Below are 19,388 nucleotides of genomic sequence, written 5' to 3' on the forward strand. Positions count from 1 at the left end.
GTCTATAAATCTTAGTTTCTAACAAATAAATCAGCGAATTTTAATTTTTTTTACACTTGGCAAGTCAACATTTAGCTAACATTTCTAACAAATAAATCAGTTAAAAAAAAATATTAGTCTTTAATTATTTTTTTTCACACTTGGCACCCCATATGTGGAAGCCGCCATTTCAGCTCTGTTCGCTGCAGTTTCACTGACTCTTGCCACTCGATTTTTCTGGTTCTACAAGTCCTAGAGTGATCGTCAATGGCTCATTTGAAAGGTAAGAACTTGGACTACTTAGTTGTCATTTTTTATTTATTTATTTATTTGTTTGTTTATTTAAAAATATTGGGTTTTTTTGCACTACTGCCCCTTTAGTCATATTTGCGCTCCCTCCCACACTGCGTACCACTGCTCTGAATGACTGCAGGAAAAGTGATTTAAAGAACAAAAAATAAATAAAACATAAGTGCTCCGGCTTCTGTTCCATACCACATCCTGGATCGTTATTGCTGTTTTACCCATTTGACAATGTGAGCAATAATCCTTACGCTATCAGTGCACTAGAGTGGACATTTTTAAAAGAGCATTGAAACAGATTTTAAAAAGTTATAAGTAACAAATGGTCACAATATTACAATGAGAAGAAAACTGAGGTATGTTATTTAACAATTGTAACATGTGGGGACGTTTAACGTTATGTTTTTTGGAACCCTGCTACTTACAAGAAGTGCAATACAAACTCTAAACTTGTAGGGAAAGTACAGAACATTTTAAATTTAATAAAAGTATGAAAGCTGTGAGGAGTTAAAGAAAGAGGTTTTCTGTTGCCTAGTACCTATTTGTATTAATCATGCTCAAAAGCAAAGAGGGATCCTCGTGAATGGCTTCATCCCCATGTCCATCTGCCAGCTGCTGGCTGTTCAGGTACATGCTGTTTGTTCTAGAAGGCATGTTCCTCTCCATGTCTGTATCCACAAAGTCCAGTGAATTCTTTTTTCCACGCTTTCCTTGCTTCTTCTGTGCTGATAACTCAAGAGATGCATAGCACATCTTGTGTTCAGCTGCTGCCTGCAGGCACAAACAATTGACATTTGTTAGCATTAGACGGTTACAATTACCAACTAAAAACTTCATGTAATGTCAATCCACAGAGACAAATTTCTTTTATAGGATTATTGCAGGGTATACAGGTGATAGACCATTATAGAATCAATTTGTCTGTCCAGACTTTACTTGAAACCAAGTTTCAAAGATAAATGAATCCTGTTTTATATTCCATTACAGACAGCTGTAAAAATTACTGTGTTCACACAATTATTGCTTTGAGATTTGGCTTGTATTAGGGAGCTCCCCTAAATTTTTTAGAAAGATACAGGGTATTAATGCTTGGACAGGGTAGCTGTCTGCCGTGTGGGTGCGTGCATTTGTTGCTGAGTGACAGACAGGAGCTCAAGATGGAGATTGAAGTTGATACGCCCTGCAGACGAACAGGATTTATTTACATATCAACACACTGAACAGCTCATGTGACACTGCCAGCAATGGCAGCGCACAGATTACATACAACACAGTGGCCACAATATATCATAAAAGCTGTGCTAAAAACAAATAGACCTATCATAAATCATAAATAACAGATACAGTACGTATTCACTTACAAATTACATAAATAAAACCCATAATGTACTAACTTTTACTAGTTTGTGATCACCCAACTAACAAGCAAAAAAAAAAAAAAAATAACAAGTTTGCTTTTCAAACCTTTATTTTAACACTAGAAGCGCCAAAATTTCAAACTACCTACAAGCGCTGCACCGGCCATTTTCACCTGTAGCATTTTAAACAGCTGTGATATGATAACGTACCCTCCGTGACAAGTTGTACCTGGTGATGAACAGCTGGTGATGAATTGTTGGTTATAGATTGTCATAGACCCGTCTCACTCTCTCACACACACACACACACACTGCTGAAAGGTTTAATCATCGTGGATGCACAAAGGATGTCAAATCTATTTTTAAAACCATCTGGCACTCCACTGCACATGTGTACAAATTTAGACCTTTGTGGTTTGTGGTTACAAGTCAAGGCCTGTCAGATCAAGCATTTCAAAAACTAGCTTTTAGTGACCCTGATTATGAGGTGCTAATAACTCTAACATGTTTGTGTTCAGTGGTCTTATCAGGGTAGTGAAGACTGGGCCTATGCAATAAAAATCCTGTTCTCTAATGTGGGAATTCCAGTGTTGGTGTCTCAAAACAAATTATTTTAGGGGTTAATTTCATCTAAATATCATTGATCTAAAATTAGAATACCTGAACAGAAACCGTTCATCCTAAGTCCTTCAAATCCAGACAAGGTCAGTAGTGATCAAAAGCATAACTGAAGATAAACGTGACTGTACAATAAAACACCATTTATTGGCAAATTTGCAGTCTCTTAGACATGGTTTACATGAAGTTTAGAAACTCAAAATTGTCTTTCCATTGCGAGGATGTGAAATAGGGCACATATTCCTCATGATATAGGAAGTGAGGGGCCAAAATATGGCATAACTAAAAAGGGTGGGTAAATCACTTTCTTATGCTTTGAACCTGCAGAAATGTAACAAAAACCAAGTTGTTTTTGCAAGGCAATAAGGCTGAAAGCTGTACTATATGTTCATGAGACTTCAGCAGTGAAGAGGATGAGTGTGACGTAACCAACTCTAACTAAAGACCAAACAATTCTTTATTATCAATTAAGATCTGACCAAATTTGAAATAATAATAAACAAAAGTATTTTTGTATGAAGAAAAGCTACAACACCCATTCATTGTACCAAACACAATTCAAGATCTGGTCAGCAACACTTTGTATTGTAGGTACAATCATTTATACATTAAATTAGGATAAAGTGATATGGTGTGCAGTGGCCTTTGGGAAAGGAAATCCCCAACAATTTGTAAATAAAATGATAAAAAAATACAGAAACTTTATTTGCTTCTATAGTTTGAGCCCCTGGAAATTCATGACAATTCTGTGCAATTCTGTGCAGCTGTATGTTTGTTTTGTGTCCTCTTTATAATTGTTGTGGTACTAACTGAAGATTTAAAATTGAAAATGAATATATACAAATAAAAGGTACCTTTCGTTCTCTTTGAACTCGCACTGGAGCTTTTATGTTCATTTGTTCATAACAAACTTCGGGAACTTCTTCAACTTCTTAAATGAAAAATGCAAACACACTTTAACATTTTCAGTAAAACTTGAATGCAAAATGCATAATGTATCTAAGCAATGAAGACATGTGTGACTGTAAAAGAGATGTAGCAAACCTGTTGTGGATGCCAGGGTCTCGTTTCTATATACTCTACCAATACAATGTCGCGTATGAGGCTGGGAGCAGAATAGAAGATAGAGGTAAAGTTTCCGCATCAAGTGGATCACGCTACTTGCTCATATTACCTGTCCTATAAATACCACACAGGTAGATCAGTCATTTCCCTCTGCTAAGTCATGCTGTGTGTTTAGGTATATGCAGAGACTGTTATTGTGGCTGATACATTATTGTCCTTGTCCTTTATTAATTTCTGCTTCTAGCAGTATCTGAAAGATAATATAATGCTTTCTTTTTTTGCTGTTTGGGTACATTTCGTTGCTATTTTCATGTCTGCTTTTTCTCCTGACACTATTCACAATTTCTGTTCATCATTAAGTCTCATTATACATTTAAATGTCTCGTATGTTCTAACAGATTTAATAACTATATAGTTAAATATTAAAGTAGCTTTGCTCAACAAATTTAACACAATACTGTGTTTACAGCGCAGTTCCAGACATGTGAATTACATGGGAAGTTGTAATTACACATACAGCACCCTACAGGTTAGTTCGAAACTAGGATGTCTCTTGCACGATTACACAAAAGTGATTTCCAAGACCGCTCTAAGTACTCGTTTTCCTTGTGTTGCGTGGTTCATGTATTTTCAGATATATGGTACGTATGATGGGATTGCTTTAGCTAGCCTACCTGTCGTATTGAATCAGACACAAATTATGATTTGACTGAAATCTAGGAGCAGGTTGTAACTGATTCATAATCCCTGGTGGTATAAAATCGGATTTGCACTTACGATCTCACTATATGGAATAGAGCACCAGAGCTGTCCCAACAATTTGGCAAAAGAGCCATGATACCATTAACCAGTCAGTTCTAAGAGAGTCACAACAAAATGTCAGTAACTGGGGAAAAAGCAGTCATCTGAAATATATTTAGTTTACTTAAATGAAAAAATCTGAATGCAGTTAATAGTAGCAATGATATTTGAATACAAAAATACACAAGGTAGTCTACAGACACTTCCAATTTCTGCATTCATTAAACATGTCTATTTGTGCTGTTTTCTGTCTGTTTTTACTTCTACCAAAAACAACAAATTGTCCTTGAACTCTATTAAAACCCATTACCAGCCTTGAAGGGATGTTTCACCTCTAAATCAAAAGACCCATATTGTGGAACCCATGGAACAGTAAAACCTGTCCAATCCGGCATCATTTGGGACTGTGCTGGATTACTGTAAAAAACAAAAAATCTAATACAGTACCTAAAAAAAGGTAAAATGACTAAACTCTCTCAGTGTTTATTACTGCTCATACACAGTATAACACACTAATGCCTCGGCAAAATCTGTACCTGTTATTAGCACAAGCCTGTGTTTGTACCATTCCCATAGAAAGGTGTTCTAGTTTGTAGTGTGCATGCATGCAGGATTCAGACACTTTCTGCTGGCTGTCAGGTTTTCTCCGTGTTGCTAGAAGTAGGCCTATTCTATTGTCAGAATGTCTGAAATGGTTTGCTTTGCCATTTTGCATTTTTCACCTACAGTAACACTTTTGTTTGTATTTGGTAAACTTTTTTTTTTTTTTTTGATAAACATAATTTTGCCAGATTGTAGAGGAGATTGCTCCATTTATTTCAACAGGGATTTGGTTGGGACCCAAAAATCATGCTGAATTATACAGAATGCCGGTTTATAGAGGGGGTGGATTAGACAGGTTTTACTGTATATAACTCAAGAAACACACTTTAAACAGTCCTGCACTATGTTATCAAAAGTAACCAATATTTAAATGTTAGTATATATATATATAATTATAGTACTCTTACCTACAACTTCAGGATTAATATTCCCATAAATGGGGTTATCATCAATATACTCTGGCTCCAAAAAGCTGCAAAAAGTATTGAGATATGTTAGATTGAGAGATTAATTTTACCAGATCATCAAATATTGCTTTTCATAAAACAAAGATTTACATTACAAAATATAGTTTCACCCCCTCCGTTCTACTTTGTCACTTTGAGTACATTCTGCTAAACTTGCGGCAGTGACGTACTGTTATAACTCGCAAAGCAAAGCAGAATAGCTTATGTCTATACTTAAAGCATGAAGAAACACCAATGGAGCATATCAACGATGCCTTATAAAGTAACACCCTTCGTTTAATATTTTATCATGTATGGGACACAACCACACACAAATATCATTTTGCATTTAGAAACCTTCACTAACTAGTCGAATAGCCTCCAAAATGTACCAGACTTTTTTCAATTTTTTATTTATTATTTGTATCCATTTAATACAATTTTTGCATTCAACACTACAGCGTGATTTTTGTGGTTCATTTTAAAATGTATCTAACTTTTCCAAAGTACGGCGTATTTCTAAGCAGATGAAGAGCTTCCTCTAGGGACAAATTCTATAGTGTTGGATTAAACAAAAAGAATGTTCGATTTATATAAAACTCTTGTTGTATAAACAGAATACTCTCATCAGGAAGCTTCAGTTAACGGTCCTTCCTCATTCGTGGAATAATCGCAGGACTCCATGAACGTTCTTGGAGTATCCATTATTTATTCTTACGTATTCTTAAAGCATATATTTTGTGACTAAAAAGCAAAATGTAACATTTCCCAAAACGTGAAAATGAAACAAGCTATCGCATCCATTTCTTTAAGACCATCATGGAGGCAATACATCACCGTTGTTTTTATGTTGTCAATACCAAGTTTTATTCTATCAATTGTAATTCAACACCATTTTTTTTTTTTTTTTTTTTTTTTTAAAAAAAGACAATTCTCAATGAAAATCACCGACAAGCTTCTCAGTCAGTCTTCCCTGGAGCCATCTCACTTTAAAGATGGTTCTGTGTGACAGCTTGATACTTGTGTGCACTAGTTAAGGTGTTCGCTATGGGAACAAGGTTACCGGTTCACTCCAAGCCTCTGAGTGTAGAACTGGCACTCCCTGCCTATCGCTCAACAGAAGAAAGCATTTAACATCATATGGAGGTACTGTGATCTGGCAGAGCCAAATGTAATTTTCAAGTTATTCTTATAAATATTAAAAAGCTCTGTCAGCCAATTTAAATATTCTAAATGGAAACTACTGTAAGATTAACACATTAAGTCAAAGTTTACATAGTATAGTGGCTATTCAATCATTTGCAAGGCTATTCCTGAATGATAACAGTACACGGCTTTAAATGACTGGCAACAGGTGTTCTTTTATAGAGTTAGCATGGAATGCGGCAAACCTTATCTCGTTCCTATTCTATCATAGGCCTTTCTGAATGAGCTAGTAATAATTAATAATAATAATAATAATAATAATAATAATAATAATAATAATAATAATAATAATAATGATTTTAGGGTTAAACCTTGATTTCTACGACTTGAATGGAACTTTTAATATAGGGCTAAATCTGATTTAAAAAAAAAAACATTCTTGAGAAATATAAAAGATATTTTGGATGAGACGTAAAACCGAGGTCCTCTTGTAAGTGACTCTGCAGCAACAGTTGTGGTACATAGTTCACCTCCTCGTCTATGTGCGTCGCTTTGGATAAAAGGATCTGCTAAGTGATTAATAATAATAATAATTAATAATAATAATAATAATAATAAAATAATAATAATGGAAGTATGTTCAAATGTGAAGCGTGTGATTTTTGTATTGTAAATTAGGATTCCCACATGTGAATGTGCGGAATTAAAGCCCGGTGAAACTTACAATTTTGAACAGTAAAAAAGTTAAATAATGATGGATCTATGTTGAAAGTATATAACATGCCATACCTTGGTTCATAATCTCTGTATGTTATTGGCTTTTTTTCTGCAATGTTAAGAAAAAAGGATAAGTTATTGTAAAAGAAAATTGCACAATAGGGCTGTATGTCGTGTTTATTTTCTTGAGGTATACCAGTATTATTGAAAATTTTGACTTTAACTGCGTTGACATAGGTACCAAAATAAAATAATGTTTGAATAGTACAGTACACTCGTCATATATCCGGTTACAGTAATAACATTTCTGAAAATTGTACTAAATGTCATGTTTATTTTAATATTTAACAAAAGGATATTTTCTTATTCATGATTTCCTTTTTATTTAGTTTCATGAGGTAAAAAATATGTTTATAGTGACACCATCACTACATTTATTTTTATATTGTACATTAATAAAATGCTGTAATTTTCAGCTATACAAAAAGTCCTCACCTTTTTTCCGTCTTGTATGGTAGGTAAGGATATGAATACATAAGGATATGATCAAAGCTATAACCGCGAGACAAACAATTACCCAAGGAGTGGCACAGGTGTTACCTGAAAAAAAAAAAAAAAAAGTTAAAATTAATATATTTAATTAAATTATTCTAGTAGCTTTTAAGTCAGCGGTTCTCAAACTGGATTCCTGGGTGTCTCTGAAGAGTGCAAAATAAATTCTAGAAACTTCTCTTTCTAAAACAACATATACAGTAAATATTGTGGGCCTTGGGATATACAGCAATTACAGAAAAAACCTCTACAATGGAGTACAGATTTTCTTTCTTTCTTGTTTGCGAATGTACTTTTTCTGTTTTCAGTTGAGGGTCCCTATAAAAAAAATAAAAAATAAATTGAGAGCCTCGGTTTTAAGTTTGCAATAACTTAACCAACTGAACAGCATCAGCAAATTGCTGTGTCTATAGTGCCAGTGACTATACCTTGCGCTTACACAATGCAAGCTTGTGGTGACTTCCCAGGTTCAGGATCACACCTGGCCTTTGGAATTCCCTACCACCTTAATCACATTATTATTATTATTATTATTATTATTATTATTATTATTATTATTATTATTATTACACTATGTAACACAATTTTTGTTCCTGGGTAGTAAGTGTTATTTCCTAATTGCTTATGCCTCAAAAGTATAGAAAATGGCTATTATTCCCCACAAACTTTGCTTTTGTGACCAGGACAGTGACATTTCAAAATATCACTATTTCCAATGGGAAAACGGGCAAATGTGTGTCTTTTCGTTCACATAAAGTCAGAAAAAAAACAACATATGAATCCAAATTAACATGTATTTATACTAAAGTAATACAAAAATGACTACAAAATATTTAGAAGTGAGTAGTTTTTCGAGATTTACGATTATACTGTAAAATTGTTACACTGTGTTATTATTTATTATTATTATTATTATTATTATTATTTATTATTATTATTATTATTATTATTTAATGCATTGTTTATATATTGTCCAGAGGCAGGGTATTAGACTTTTATCTAGCTGGTTAACAATTTGTGTTGTTTTTTAGTAATGTAATACTAATATTTATATCAAACATTTCTGTTAATAGTTTTGATATGACCTCTGCACTTCTACTGAAATGGGCTACATAAAGGCAACGCTGATGTTATTGTAGATGTAAGATTGTCTTGTAGAAGTAAAATATGAGCATGAGTTACATAACAATGTAACTACACAGTAACTATTTATTCATTAGTACATTGGAATTAGTATAAACATAATTACATGATATATCACACTACCACAAAGCTAACATGAATTCATAATGAACAGACAAGGGTGGTTAAAAGCAATAGGGCTCCATTTCTGAATGTCATTAACTGAGGTTGACTTCTAATGGATCAATGGTACACAACTGGGGATGAAATGTCATTAAAAAGTGGAATTTTATAAAGCTTAAAGTATGATCACGTTTGGTATATCTAAAAATAACTTGGCCATATTCTTCAGAGCACTTTGAAATGAAATCAAAGTGAAAATCAAACGTTACATGGATATTGTGCCTTGCCACAGCAGCGAAAGGTTAAATGTTAACGTTACCAACATTTGCAAACAAATAGCATCCAGCACTAGTTTTGGTAATCTTTAAGAAATCAAAGAAATAGGTATCTTGCCAGCTAAACATACATTGAAATGAAGATATGGCTCGCAGTTCATATTACGCATAATTCAATGTGGTAACCCCACCCCAGAGAAATACAAAATAAATCCAGGCCTTTTTAGTCAAGTTTAACATAAAATAAACCCACGTTTTTTTTTTTTGTTTTTTTTGTTGCCATCAATGATGGGAAAGATAAATGAAATATTAATTAATGGTTAAATCAAATAATGTTTACTCTTTAAATCAAAGCCAGTAAATACGTGACCTAATAATGTCAGATTTGAAATTTCCTTTATTTATATATATAATATATTATATTTTTTTTAGTAATATGAATGTATGTTTAAGTCTTTCTGTATTTCGGCTGAAAAAATCATGGCACACAAAGAATGTGCAATTTACTTTTGCTTTTTAAAGGTTAAAGGCCTTATCAAGATTGAAAATGTTGAAACGCATATTTTCCATTTCATGGACTAGAGTTTGCACTGTACAAAATCTGCCTACTTGATGAAAAAAAATGTTATGCTTATATTTATATTATCCTACAATAATTCATATAATGTGTTTCATTAAATTACGTTTTTTTTTTTTGACAGCGGTATTCAATGCAGTGCTAGTAAAGAAAATTTGAATTCGGACATTAAGGCTGGCCAGTTTTATCAATGTGCATTGTGGCACATAGAAAGAAAATGGGATTTGGTCATCCCCAAAGAAGCACTTTTGTGTTTGGGCGCTGTTGGAAACTTCCCCCAAAAAGGCCATGTACAGTTGTAATGTGAGTCCTATTCATTACACTTTATTGGTAGAGTACCAGTAAGCCTATTCTTAATTGCAAAAACTCTCTTTTAAAATAGATTTGAGGAGCCCTTTTAAAACAATCACTATTTTATCAAAAGTGGAAGTCAAAGTCGTTGGGCTGTATAACAATACACTAGAGTACCCATTTCTTCATAAATAACAAATCACTACTTTAAGTAAAAATAAGTTATTTGTGTACTCCTACTAGTTTGCCGTAATGTATTTTAAACATGAGATGTCTGCATAATTACATTAGCGTTATTATTTATATTTACAAATGTACACTTAACTTAATGTATCGAAGATAAAGGGCATTACTGGAACCCAAGTTAAAAATGACAACCAAAATAAAGTAATAAGAACAATGAACAATCAAAAGTTTACATCGGCGCACAGCAGAACATCTGAATTGTATATTTCTGTTATCCAAAAATAAAAACAGTGGAAATTATTCATTTTACAACAAAAAAACTGCAACGTACAAATTATATTTACCTGACATTGTAGATAGCAAAAAAAAAAGCCTTTCTTATCAGAACTAAAAATGTGTGTTCTCCTGAGTGATATTGCTCGTCAATACCTGTTCTGTCTATTTGTATTCCTTCACTGCCTTTTTTCTGTTACAAACAGGAAATGTGGTGAGATGTCTCTCTTTGCAGTCTTCTGTGCAGTATGTATTCAACTGCGTTGTGCAGCTGAAAAAAGCTAAACAACCAACGATTTTAGTTTTTATCAAACACAAAGCTGAAGAAGCTTGGTTGTGGTGTTTATAGTGCAGCGAATGTAGAACTATTTATACTAATCTACTGCAATTCAATACATTGGTGTACCGCACTGACAAAAGTGTTGCATCGCCCTATAGAATTAACTCACTTTGCTTCATAAAGTCGAGTGAAACTTGCAGAATAATGCTACTTTAACATATTGAATTACACACTGCTTTGTAGTTTTCCATATGCTTAACGGAAAACTGATAAAAAAATAAAAAAAGTGACATTTCGAAATCTAACATGAAATACTGTATTACTATTATGGCTTCCGGTAGGCTTTTGCAATTATCATTTTGTAGTTTCTTTGATTACGTGATGTTAAATAAAATATCTAAATTATGTTCAAATAGTGTGTTTTGGATTTTTTTTTTTTTTTATAATTCTCAATCCTAAAATTCTAGGTTATACAAAGCTTTTGGCGACAGCTGTAAATGAATACAATTTACCAAGGTTATACAAACCCTACAGCCACACCCCTAACAATACACGTTTTAAGTGTATTTGTTTGTTTGTAAAGGTGCATAGAATTACAACCCCATTTAAATGATTTACAAAGTAGCATTTACACCCGCCTCTGTTTTAGATCAATGAAATTGGACGCAGTTCTTCTTTGTTCACAAATTAAAATTATGCAACATAAAAAAAGGACATGGCCCTTCTCTTTAAGGTGTCAGTTATCTTTAATTCGAGAATGCATTACCTCAAACTGCAATTGAAAGAATACAATAGAGACTGCTTACATAATTATAAGCAGAGGGTTATGTGCAAGTTAAGGCACAACTATAACATAAGCTCTGCCTTCTGCACGGATTTGTATATCCAGTTTAAGTAATTGTTTTATTTTATTTTCATTAATTGTGTCACTGTTACTTTTAATAGTTAACATTATGGATAAAAAAGAAGATATTGCAGCTGCTACATCCAGGTAGGTTTTTTAAAACATGTCTGTTATGTTCCCAGGTAATGAAATAGATTTCTTCCCCCAGTTTTCTAAACAGTTACACAGTTAATTGAGCTTTAAAGCATTTTAATCTGGGCAATGATTAACAAAGTAACTTTCCTTGTATTACAAGTTACTCATGCAGAACCAATAGAATACATAGAGCATTGTTTATTAGACATGCACCTTTTCCAGCTGAGCATATTTATTGAATAAATGTTTGTACCATATCTATAATTGTATAACTATATATACATGCACCTCCAAAATTATTGGCACCCTTGATAAAGATGAGCAAACAAGGCTGTATGAAATAAACAACACAGGTAATGAGCTATATTTTATGCTCAAAAATATGGAAAAACTATATTATTTTATACTAATACAATTGCTCAAAGAAAACATTTATTTTTAAAAGTAATATATTTTTTTTCTCAAAAAGGTAGGTGTCAAAATTATTGGCACCCTAAAGATTCTTATAAATAAAATCAAACAAAATTAAATCTGCATTAACATTCTACTTTGTAAAGTACGTCTTAAGGAACTGTATTGTGGCTTTCCATGGCTTTGTGTTTTACTGGGGTATAAAAATGAGGTAACACGCATGTAAAATCCATTTGTCATACATCACCATGGAGAAAGGCAAAGAACTCACAAATGAAAAGAAAAATGGTTGTGGACCATCATTAAATAAGGCAATGGGTACAAAAAATAGCTAAAAACCTAAATATACCACTTGCCACTATTAGGGCAATAATTAAGAAGTTCAAAAGTGGTAACTCTGCCTGGTAGAGGATGCAAATACATCTTTCCCCCCTCGCACAGTGAGGAAGATGGTTTGGGAGGCAAAGAAGAATCCAAGGGCCACAGTTGGAGAATTACAGAACTTGGTTGCATCTTGGGGTCACCAAGTTTCCAAATCTACAATTAGATACCACCTCCATGCCAATAGCCAATTTGGAAGGGTTGCCAGAAAAAAAGCCTTTATTGAGAGCAACCAACAAATGTAAGCGCCTAGAGTTTGCTAGACGGCATTAGCACTTGGATTGGAACCGGTTGCTATGGTCAGATGAGATGAAAATAGAGCTTTTTGGCCACGCACACCAGCGGTGGGTTTGGCATCGAAAGAAGGAATGTTTATGCAGAAAAGAACCTCATATCTACTGTAAAATGTGGCCGGTCTTTGATGTGATGGAGCTGTTTTGCTTTCACTGGTCCTAGGGCCCTTGTTAAGGTCAACAGCATTATGAACTCCACCAAGTACCAGGACATTTTAGCCAAAAACCTGGTTGCCTCTGTCAGGAGGCTGAAACTTGGCCACAAGTGGATCTTCCAGCAAGACAATAACCCCAAGCACACATCAAAACCCACAAAGAAATGATTAATTGACCACAAAATCAATATTTTGCTATGGCTAGCTCAGTCTCCGGACTTGAATCCCATTGACAACCTGTGGTTGGAATTGAATAGGGCAGTCCATAAGCGCAGACCGAAGGATATCAAGGATCTGGAAAGATTCTGAATGGAGGAATGGTCTAAGATCCCTTCCAATGTGTTCTCCAATCTCATAAAAAATTATAGAAAAGGGCTCAGTGCCGTTATCCTAGCAAGGGGAGGGTGCCAACAATTGTGACACTTAATTTTTTTGGAACTAATTTTATAATTTGAGAAATGTGTAATTTTGGTTGATTCCCTTAACTCATTAGTAAAGTACAATATATTCCACATGTTGGAAAATTACAATATAGCTCATTACCTGTGTTGTTTATTTTATACAGCCTTTTTTGCTCATCTTTATCAAGGGTGCCAATAATTTGGGAGGTGCATATATATATATATATATATATATATATATATATATATATATATATATATATATATATATATATATATATATAAATATGTTTATGTATCTCTACACAGCTGACAAATCTACCCACAGCCCTGCAGACTCCAACTCAATCTAACATTATCAATTTTACATTTAAAAAAAACTGCTACTCACTCGCCACACTTTCTTTCTCTTTGGAATCTGAATTCTCAAATGCTGAATCTGAATTCAGCCAGGAAAACTCATGTGCTAGAAAGAACAAATTATTAAAGCATAGACAAACCAATAGCTAAGGTTTTCTTTTAATTATCTACCCACAGCCCTGCAGACTCCAACTCAATCTAACATTATCAATTTTACATTTAAAAAAAACTGCTACTCACTCGCCACACTTTCTTTCTCTTTGGAATCTGAATTCTCAAATGCTGAATCTGAATTCAGCCAGGAAAACTCATGTGCTAGAAAGAACAATATTTATTAAAGCATAGACAACAAATACTAAGTTATACATATTTTCATTACATCTTTGGCCTTTGGTCTACCCTTCGAGGTAAATCTGCCCATAATTTTAGGCACAGTTTGCTGATAGTGGAGAGGCTGACTGTAGGGAAGCCATGGGCAGGGTAGCTGCTCTCCCCTTAGAATCTAAGCTTAGATGAAGCAGAAAAACAGGAGGCGACGAACTCTGATGCACAACCGGGACAAATGGATTGATGTAACATATAAAGCCCTTTCTAGCTGATCACTAGACATGGTTATTGAATGACTAATGTGATGCCTACTATGCTTGATGGTTACGATTTTAATCTAGCTTAAAAGTGGGTTCCCTGCCGGAACCACCATGCTTTGCTGAATTTACCGAATGGTGACCACGTTCCTTCTTCTGAATGTTATTCAACTAAAAAAATAAATCTGATCTTTGTTTACCTGATCTTTGTTTCTCCTGGTTGCTTCTCTGACCTACCGATATCCAGCATCTTATTCAACCTCTCAACTCCGTTGTTTCTCTGACCACCCATATGCGCTCACTCCCCCCCCACCAACCACTCCAGCACACCTGTCACTTCCACCATTCTCACAGTCTCTACAGTATTTGGTTCCCAGAGGGGTCTTACATTCGTTTCCTCTCCCTGATATTTGTTTAGCCCAACAAAGTATTGCTAACATGGCTGCTGTGCAGGCCATGGCACCGCTGGGACCACCAGAGGTGCCCTCCCACACAGGAAGGTGGTGGTGGGGGGGTTCCACTGAGAGATTAGAATAGTCTTTAATTTCCTCATCAAAATATATGAATTACGAATGATATTTAAATTTAATGCATGAACAATACACACACCAATTATGCTGCACATCTTGAGTTTGCATGTTATCAAGCTTCTTGTATTTCATTGGTTCTCACGGTCTCAATGGCCAATTGTGAATAACAACCGATCACCCGAACAGAGCTGAGTGGGTCGCCCCAGTTGTTCTGCTGTTGGATTTGAATAAATGCAGAGAAAATGTTTTAATACTGGATCGACTCCTCAGAATCTCAGGTTTTATAGCCCAGTTATACCTCCAATTCTGTGAAGTCAGGGGATAATGAGAAGTGCAACACATGTGGTCAGGTATATGTCAACAATTGGGGGTTCCCCAAAAGAACTCCATGAACTAACCCAAGGGACTATACATTCATTACCTGTAATATGCCAAAATTACCTTACCATCCCCACTCATTAATCTAGTTTAGTAGCATGGTCAGTCAGCTAAATGATTTATTCATTATCTGAAATTTACAGTTTGAAAATACTTTCAGTTTCAGATATCAAATACAAATGTATTTGTATACAAATGGCTATTTTCGTTATTGTTGCTTTACAGGCACACGTGTACTTAGATAGCCGTAATATTTTCCATTGATGTGCGTTTAATTATATCCTCTGATATGTATCAACATCGCTCACATCTATCACTGGTAAGCTTTAGCAAAGAATAAAGACCTGTATTTTGAGCCACACAAATGAAAATTAAACAGATTTATGATTTGTTTTTATTGTAATTTTATTTAAACTGTCAGGAACTCTCTGTGCTGGCAATTAAGTATAGCAGTAAATCTATACTATAGTAAGGGACATGTCATGTGCATGCAGTAGGTAGCTCTACATGAACTGTAGGGCACAACATGAACGTTTCTGAATTACACATAAAAGTATACCACAAAAAATGCACAGTAATTTTGCAGTTTCACAATGCATTTACTCTGCTTTCACTATGCTTTTTTACACTTTGTTATGCTTTTAATATAGTAATGCCATAATTAGATAATTAATATCATAACGCTTAATGCTTTTACTAAATGAAAGAAAGCCTTCTCTCCACTTATTTTTATTGGAAAATGATCTTTATTTAAAAAAAAAACCAAAAAAGCAAAGAAAATATCTTTCCATTTTTGCTATGTTTCTTGCTCTGGACCAGGAAAGCAGTTCATATTAGAACTTAAATAAACTAATTTCCTAAAATGAAATAAAACAAGGTTTTATAGATTAATCATATCTGTAAAACATAATAGTTTTGCTTTATCTTTCAAACTTTTAACAATGTGGCTTGGGTATCTTTGTAACCATTAGGGGGTCTACAAAACTACCTAATAAATACAGTTCAGAGGGGTGTGATGGGAAGACCCTGTCACTGGTTCTGGAGTGCATGTGTGCTTTTATGGAAGCAGCTTGGATGCGCTACAGGAGGCACGTTGCTAAGCAACCAATTGAACAGATGGGTTCACCTGGCGCTGAGCTGATCAGGAGGTCCGGATTGGCTGGGGGACGTGCCTGGGGCGGCAAGGCGGAGCTCAAGAAGCACTACAGCTTGAGCTTGTGATCGGTGATCCCAAAAAGTACAGAGAAGTTTCATAGGGTAGTAGGTTTCTGGAGTGCGACATTCCTTTCAGTGGGACTAGTGCTCACCTTGTGTGGCAACCTTTTATTTTTAGCTTTGCTTTTTTTTTTTTTTAATTAAATCCGGCTCTTGTAATACCTTTGTTGGTACCCAAGTGTCGGGCCTGTGTTGTATTAAATCTGCATGCCTGTGTGGCATGTCAACACCCACTGCTTTGTATCTGATTCAGTATTATTCAGACACGACCCATACATGTAACACATCACCCTGTTACACTAGCTGTTAGGAGTGGGATGTCAGTGGTTCTGCTGAGTCAAGGCAAGATAGGCACAGAGTAGCTGGCTGCAGTCAGAAGGACCAGCCTGCGCTCCGGTTGCCCTGTCCGCACTGTTTCTCGGGCCCTTTGAGATGTCGTCGGAGATGACGTGGACCCACCCCAAAACAGCAGAAAAACCAGATGGAGGTATGGAACGGACCAGTGGTGCCGCTCTGAGGTGCAGGATATGTGACTGGGAGTGCCCTGTCGCTGGTTCATGAGTGCGTGTGTGCCTTTACGGGAGCAGCTGGGATGCACAACAGGAGATGCGTTGCTAAGTGACCAATTGAGCAGATGGGCTCGTCCGGCACTGAGCTAATTGGGAGGTATGGATTGGCTAGGGGGCGTACCTGGGGAGGCTGTGCAGAGCTCAAAAAGCAACTGCGCTACAGCTCAGATGAAGAATGCAGTGGTCACCATTGTCTTTTCAGCAAGTATGCTTCAGTTTGCTTTGACAATCAGGTTGTTACCTATTTTCTACATCATTCACTGATCTGACTTTCTAAGTATGTAACCCCAAGTCTTATCCAACTGCCTTGTGCATTCTGCATTAAAAAGTAATTTGCTTCCATTTAATTTAAATTGCTTTTCTACATTCCCATTGCCATTGGTTCTGGGTTATTTTTCTCTAATATTTTTGTATCGTTATTCTATAACCCTGCCTGCCCTTATCTGACTTGGGGCTTCCTTTAAGTATGTCATGGGACAGTGGAACCCTTCAACTTTGCCAGCCCCGTCTACTCTTTGAGGGGCTCTTGTCCTGGGGTTTAAGCAATTTGTTCACTGATCTGTGTATCACTGAATGCATAATACTGAGCATGTTTGATTCCATAAGCTCATACAACAGCCCTGAAAAAGTGTAAGTAAAGCACTTGTCAAATTCTGGGGTTGTTTTAGGACTGGAAAACAATGCCCTGAAGGGTCAAACAACTAAAATGTTAAATATATTTAAGATAAAATAAAGTGAACCATGAGTTTTACTTTATCATTGGTATAAGCATAAAGTTTAATTCTTAGTTGGGTTGTTTTTTCTTATATTGTGTATTTCTTTATTTGACTGCAATAACTGTTACGAGTGAATACAAGCATCAAAATAAACATTTTAAACAATCTGATTCCCCACTTCCTGCAACAAAGAAAAATCCCTTAGTAACCAAAAAGGGTAAATTATTAATACACAAGATTTAAAGATAAGCACACACACACGTTAAAAACCTCAACAATATAACAGAATCCAGGTGTATCCGCCAAGCACACACTGATCTAAAGTCCCTTTGTGTTTCTAGCATGCCACAAATTGTAGGAAAGTTCTCTTGTCTTCGAACAAACTCACTCATACAGCAAACCCAGTGTCCTGTGAGCAATACATGTCATTTTTATGTCAATTATGGTGCTATTTCGTAACGAATAATACATGCTTTCCTAACAAAAGCAAAGAGCTTCTGTGCAAAACATTTTCCTATTGAAAAAAGTACATCATTACAGTTCAAATGATCACTTAGCTTGCCTTCATGCATCGGTATAAATGACTAACAGAATGTAGGTCTACAAGTGAGTTAATGTTAAAAAAAAAATTTCAAAAGTATGTCAAATTGAGCCAGCGGATATCATAAATAATGATAACTACTGACTCACCTTCAAAAAGCACTGCTTCTTGGAGTGCAGAGTGTTATGCCAGAGTGGTTTGAATCCTGCTCCTGCCAAGTTGTCAATCTTGGCTGTGGACCCACTGGGAGCTCTACATTGGTCTTTGCGCTCCAACACGGTTAAGAAAAATCACCTGGGGAAAGTTTACCTCTTGGCGTTTCAGGAACCTCTATTAGTCAGGAGGCCAACAAGTCCAGCCTGAGATTACCCAGGGTTTAGTGAATAGGTATGGAGGGTGAAATGTGTCGAATGGCATGGAAGTGTGAATGATTGTATGTTGATCTTTCTGAATGGTAAGTGATTTAGAGCAGTGAGGAATAATTTGAATGGCCATGTGAATTTGAGTAATACATTATGGGTAAATCTGGTGATTTAAAAGTGAGGAAGTGTTTAGTATTCTGTAATAACTTATAGTGTCTGCATTTATGGTGCCTTGTTTTCAGGCCTTCACTTCTTTTGCCTCCTGCCCTTCTGCCTTGGCAGTCGCACAATAAGACTATAAGCTATGTTATCACTCACTCGCAATCTTACTTTTTTAACAGTACGAATCCTAAATGTGCATTCTGCACTAAAGAGGAAGATGCTAGAAATTTCATTGAAATAGATTTTTTACATTTCAAACTTGCAATGGTGTTTTAGCTTTACTCTAATAGCATCTAAGTGGATTTCCAGAAGTTTCAGTGACATGAACATACACAAATAGACCAAAAAAGTGCTGGAGCTTTAAGGCCGATCATGAGGCAGGAGATTGGGGGATACTAAAATAACCACCTCTTGGAGTGCAGAGGGATACGAGTGTGGTTTGGATACTGACAAGTAGCCGATATTGGCGGTGGACCCACTAAGAGCTCTATATTTACTGGTCAGGAGCTCAGTGAATCTAGCCAGACCACCTCCAGTGTTTAGTAGCTCAGTAACATCCATTGTTCAGGTATGGAGAATGAAACTATCTTGACCTTGCTGTATATTGATATGCAGGGCTGGCCTTAGGCCTATGCA

The 19,388-nt window shown here is 35.5% G+C and overlaps 1 protein-coding gene across 1 annotated transcript; it reads right to left on the bottom strand.

The window, feature by feature from the left end:
- Positions 1-526: 526 nt before the first annotated feature.
- On the bottom strand, positions 527-10,704 carry LOC121321042 (T-cell receptor-associated transmembrane adapter 1-like). Its single transcript, XM_041259953.1, has 6 exons — positions 10,507-10,704; positions 7,532-7,636; positions 7,109-7,145; positions 5,135-5,199; positions 3,113-3,189; positions 527-1,053 (listed from the first exon to the last, which is right to left on the bottom strand). The coding sequence occupies exons 1-6, from the start codon at positions 10,511-10,513 to the stop codon at positions 814-816; spliced, it is 531 nt and encodes a 176-aa protein (XP_041115887.1). The 5' UTR covers positions 10,514-10,704; the 3' UTR covers positions 527-813.
- Positions 10,705-19,388: the final 8,684 nt, after the last annotated feature.

The sequence above is a fragment of the Polyodon spathula genome, chromosome 9 (genome assembly GCF_017654505.1).
Source record: "Polyodon spathula isolate WHYD16114869_AA chromosome 9, ASM1765450v1, whole genome shotgun sequence".
In the NCBI taxonomy this organism is placed as follows: Eukaryota; Metazoa; Chordata; class Actinopteri; order Acipenseriformes; family Polyodontidae; genus Polyodon; species Polyodon spathula.

Bases quoted from the DNA above. Each gene is read 5' to 3' on its own strand.
- LOC121321042 (XM_041259953.1), bottom strand. The intron at 7,146-7,531 runs GTGAGGACTTTT...TTAACATTGCAG, and splicing joins CCATACAAGACGGAAAAAAG to AAAAAAAGCCAATAACATAC. The intron at 1,054-3,112 runs GTACCTTTTATT...TTGTGCCTGCAG, and splicing joins GAGTTCAAAGAGAACGAAAG to GCAGCAGCTGAACACAAGAT.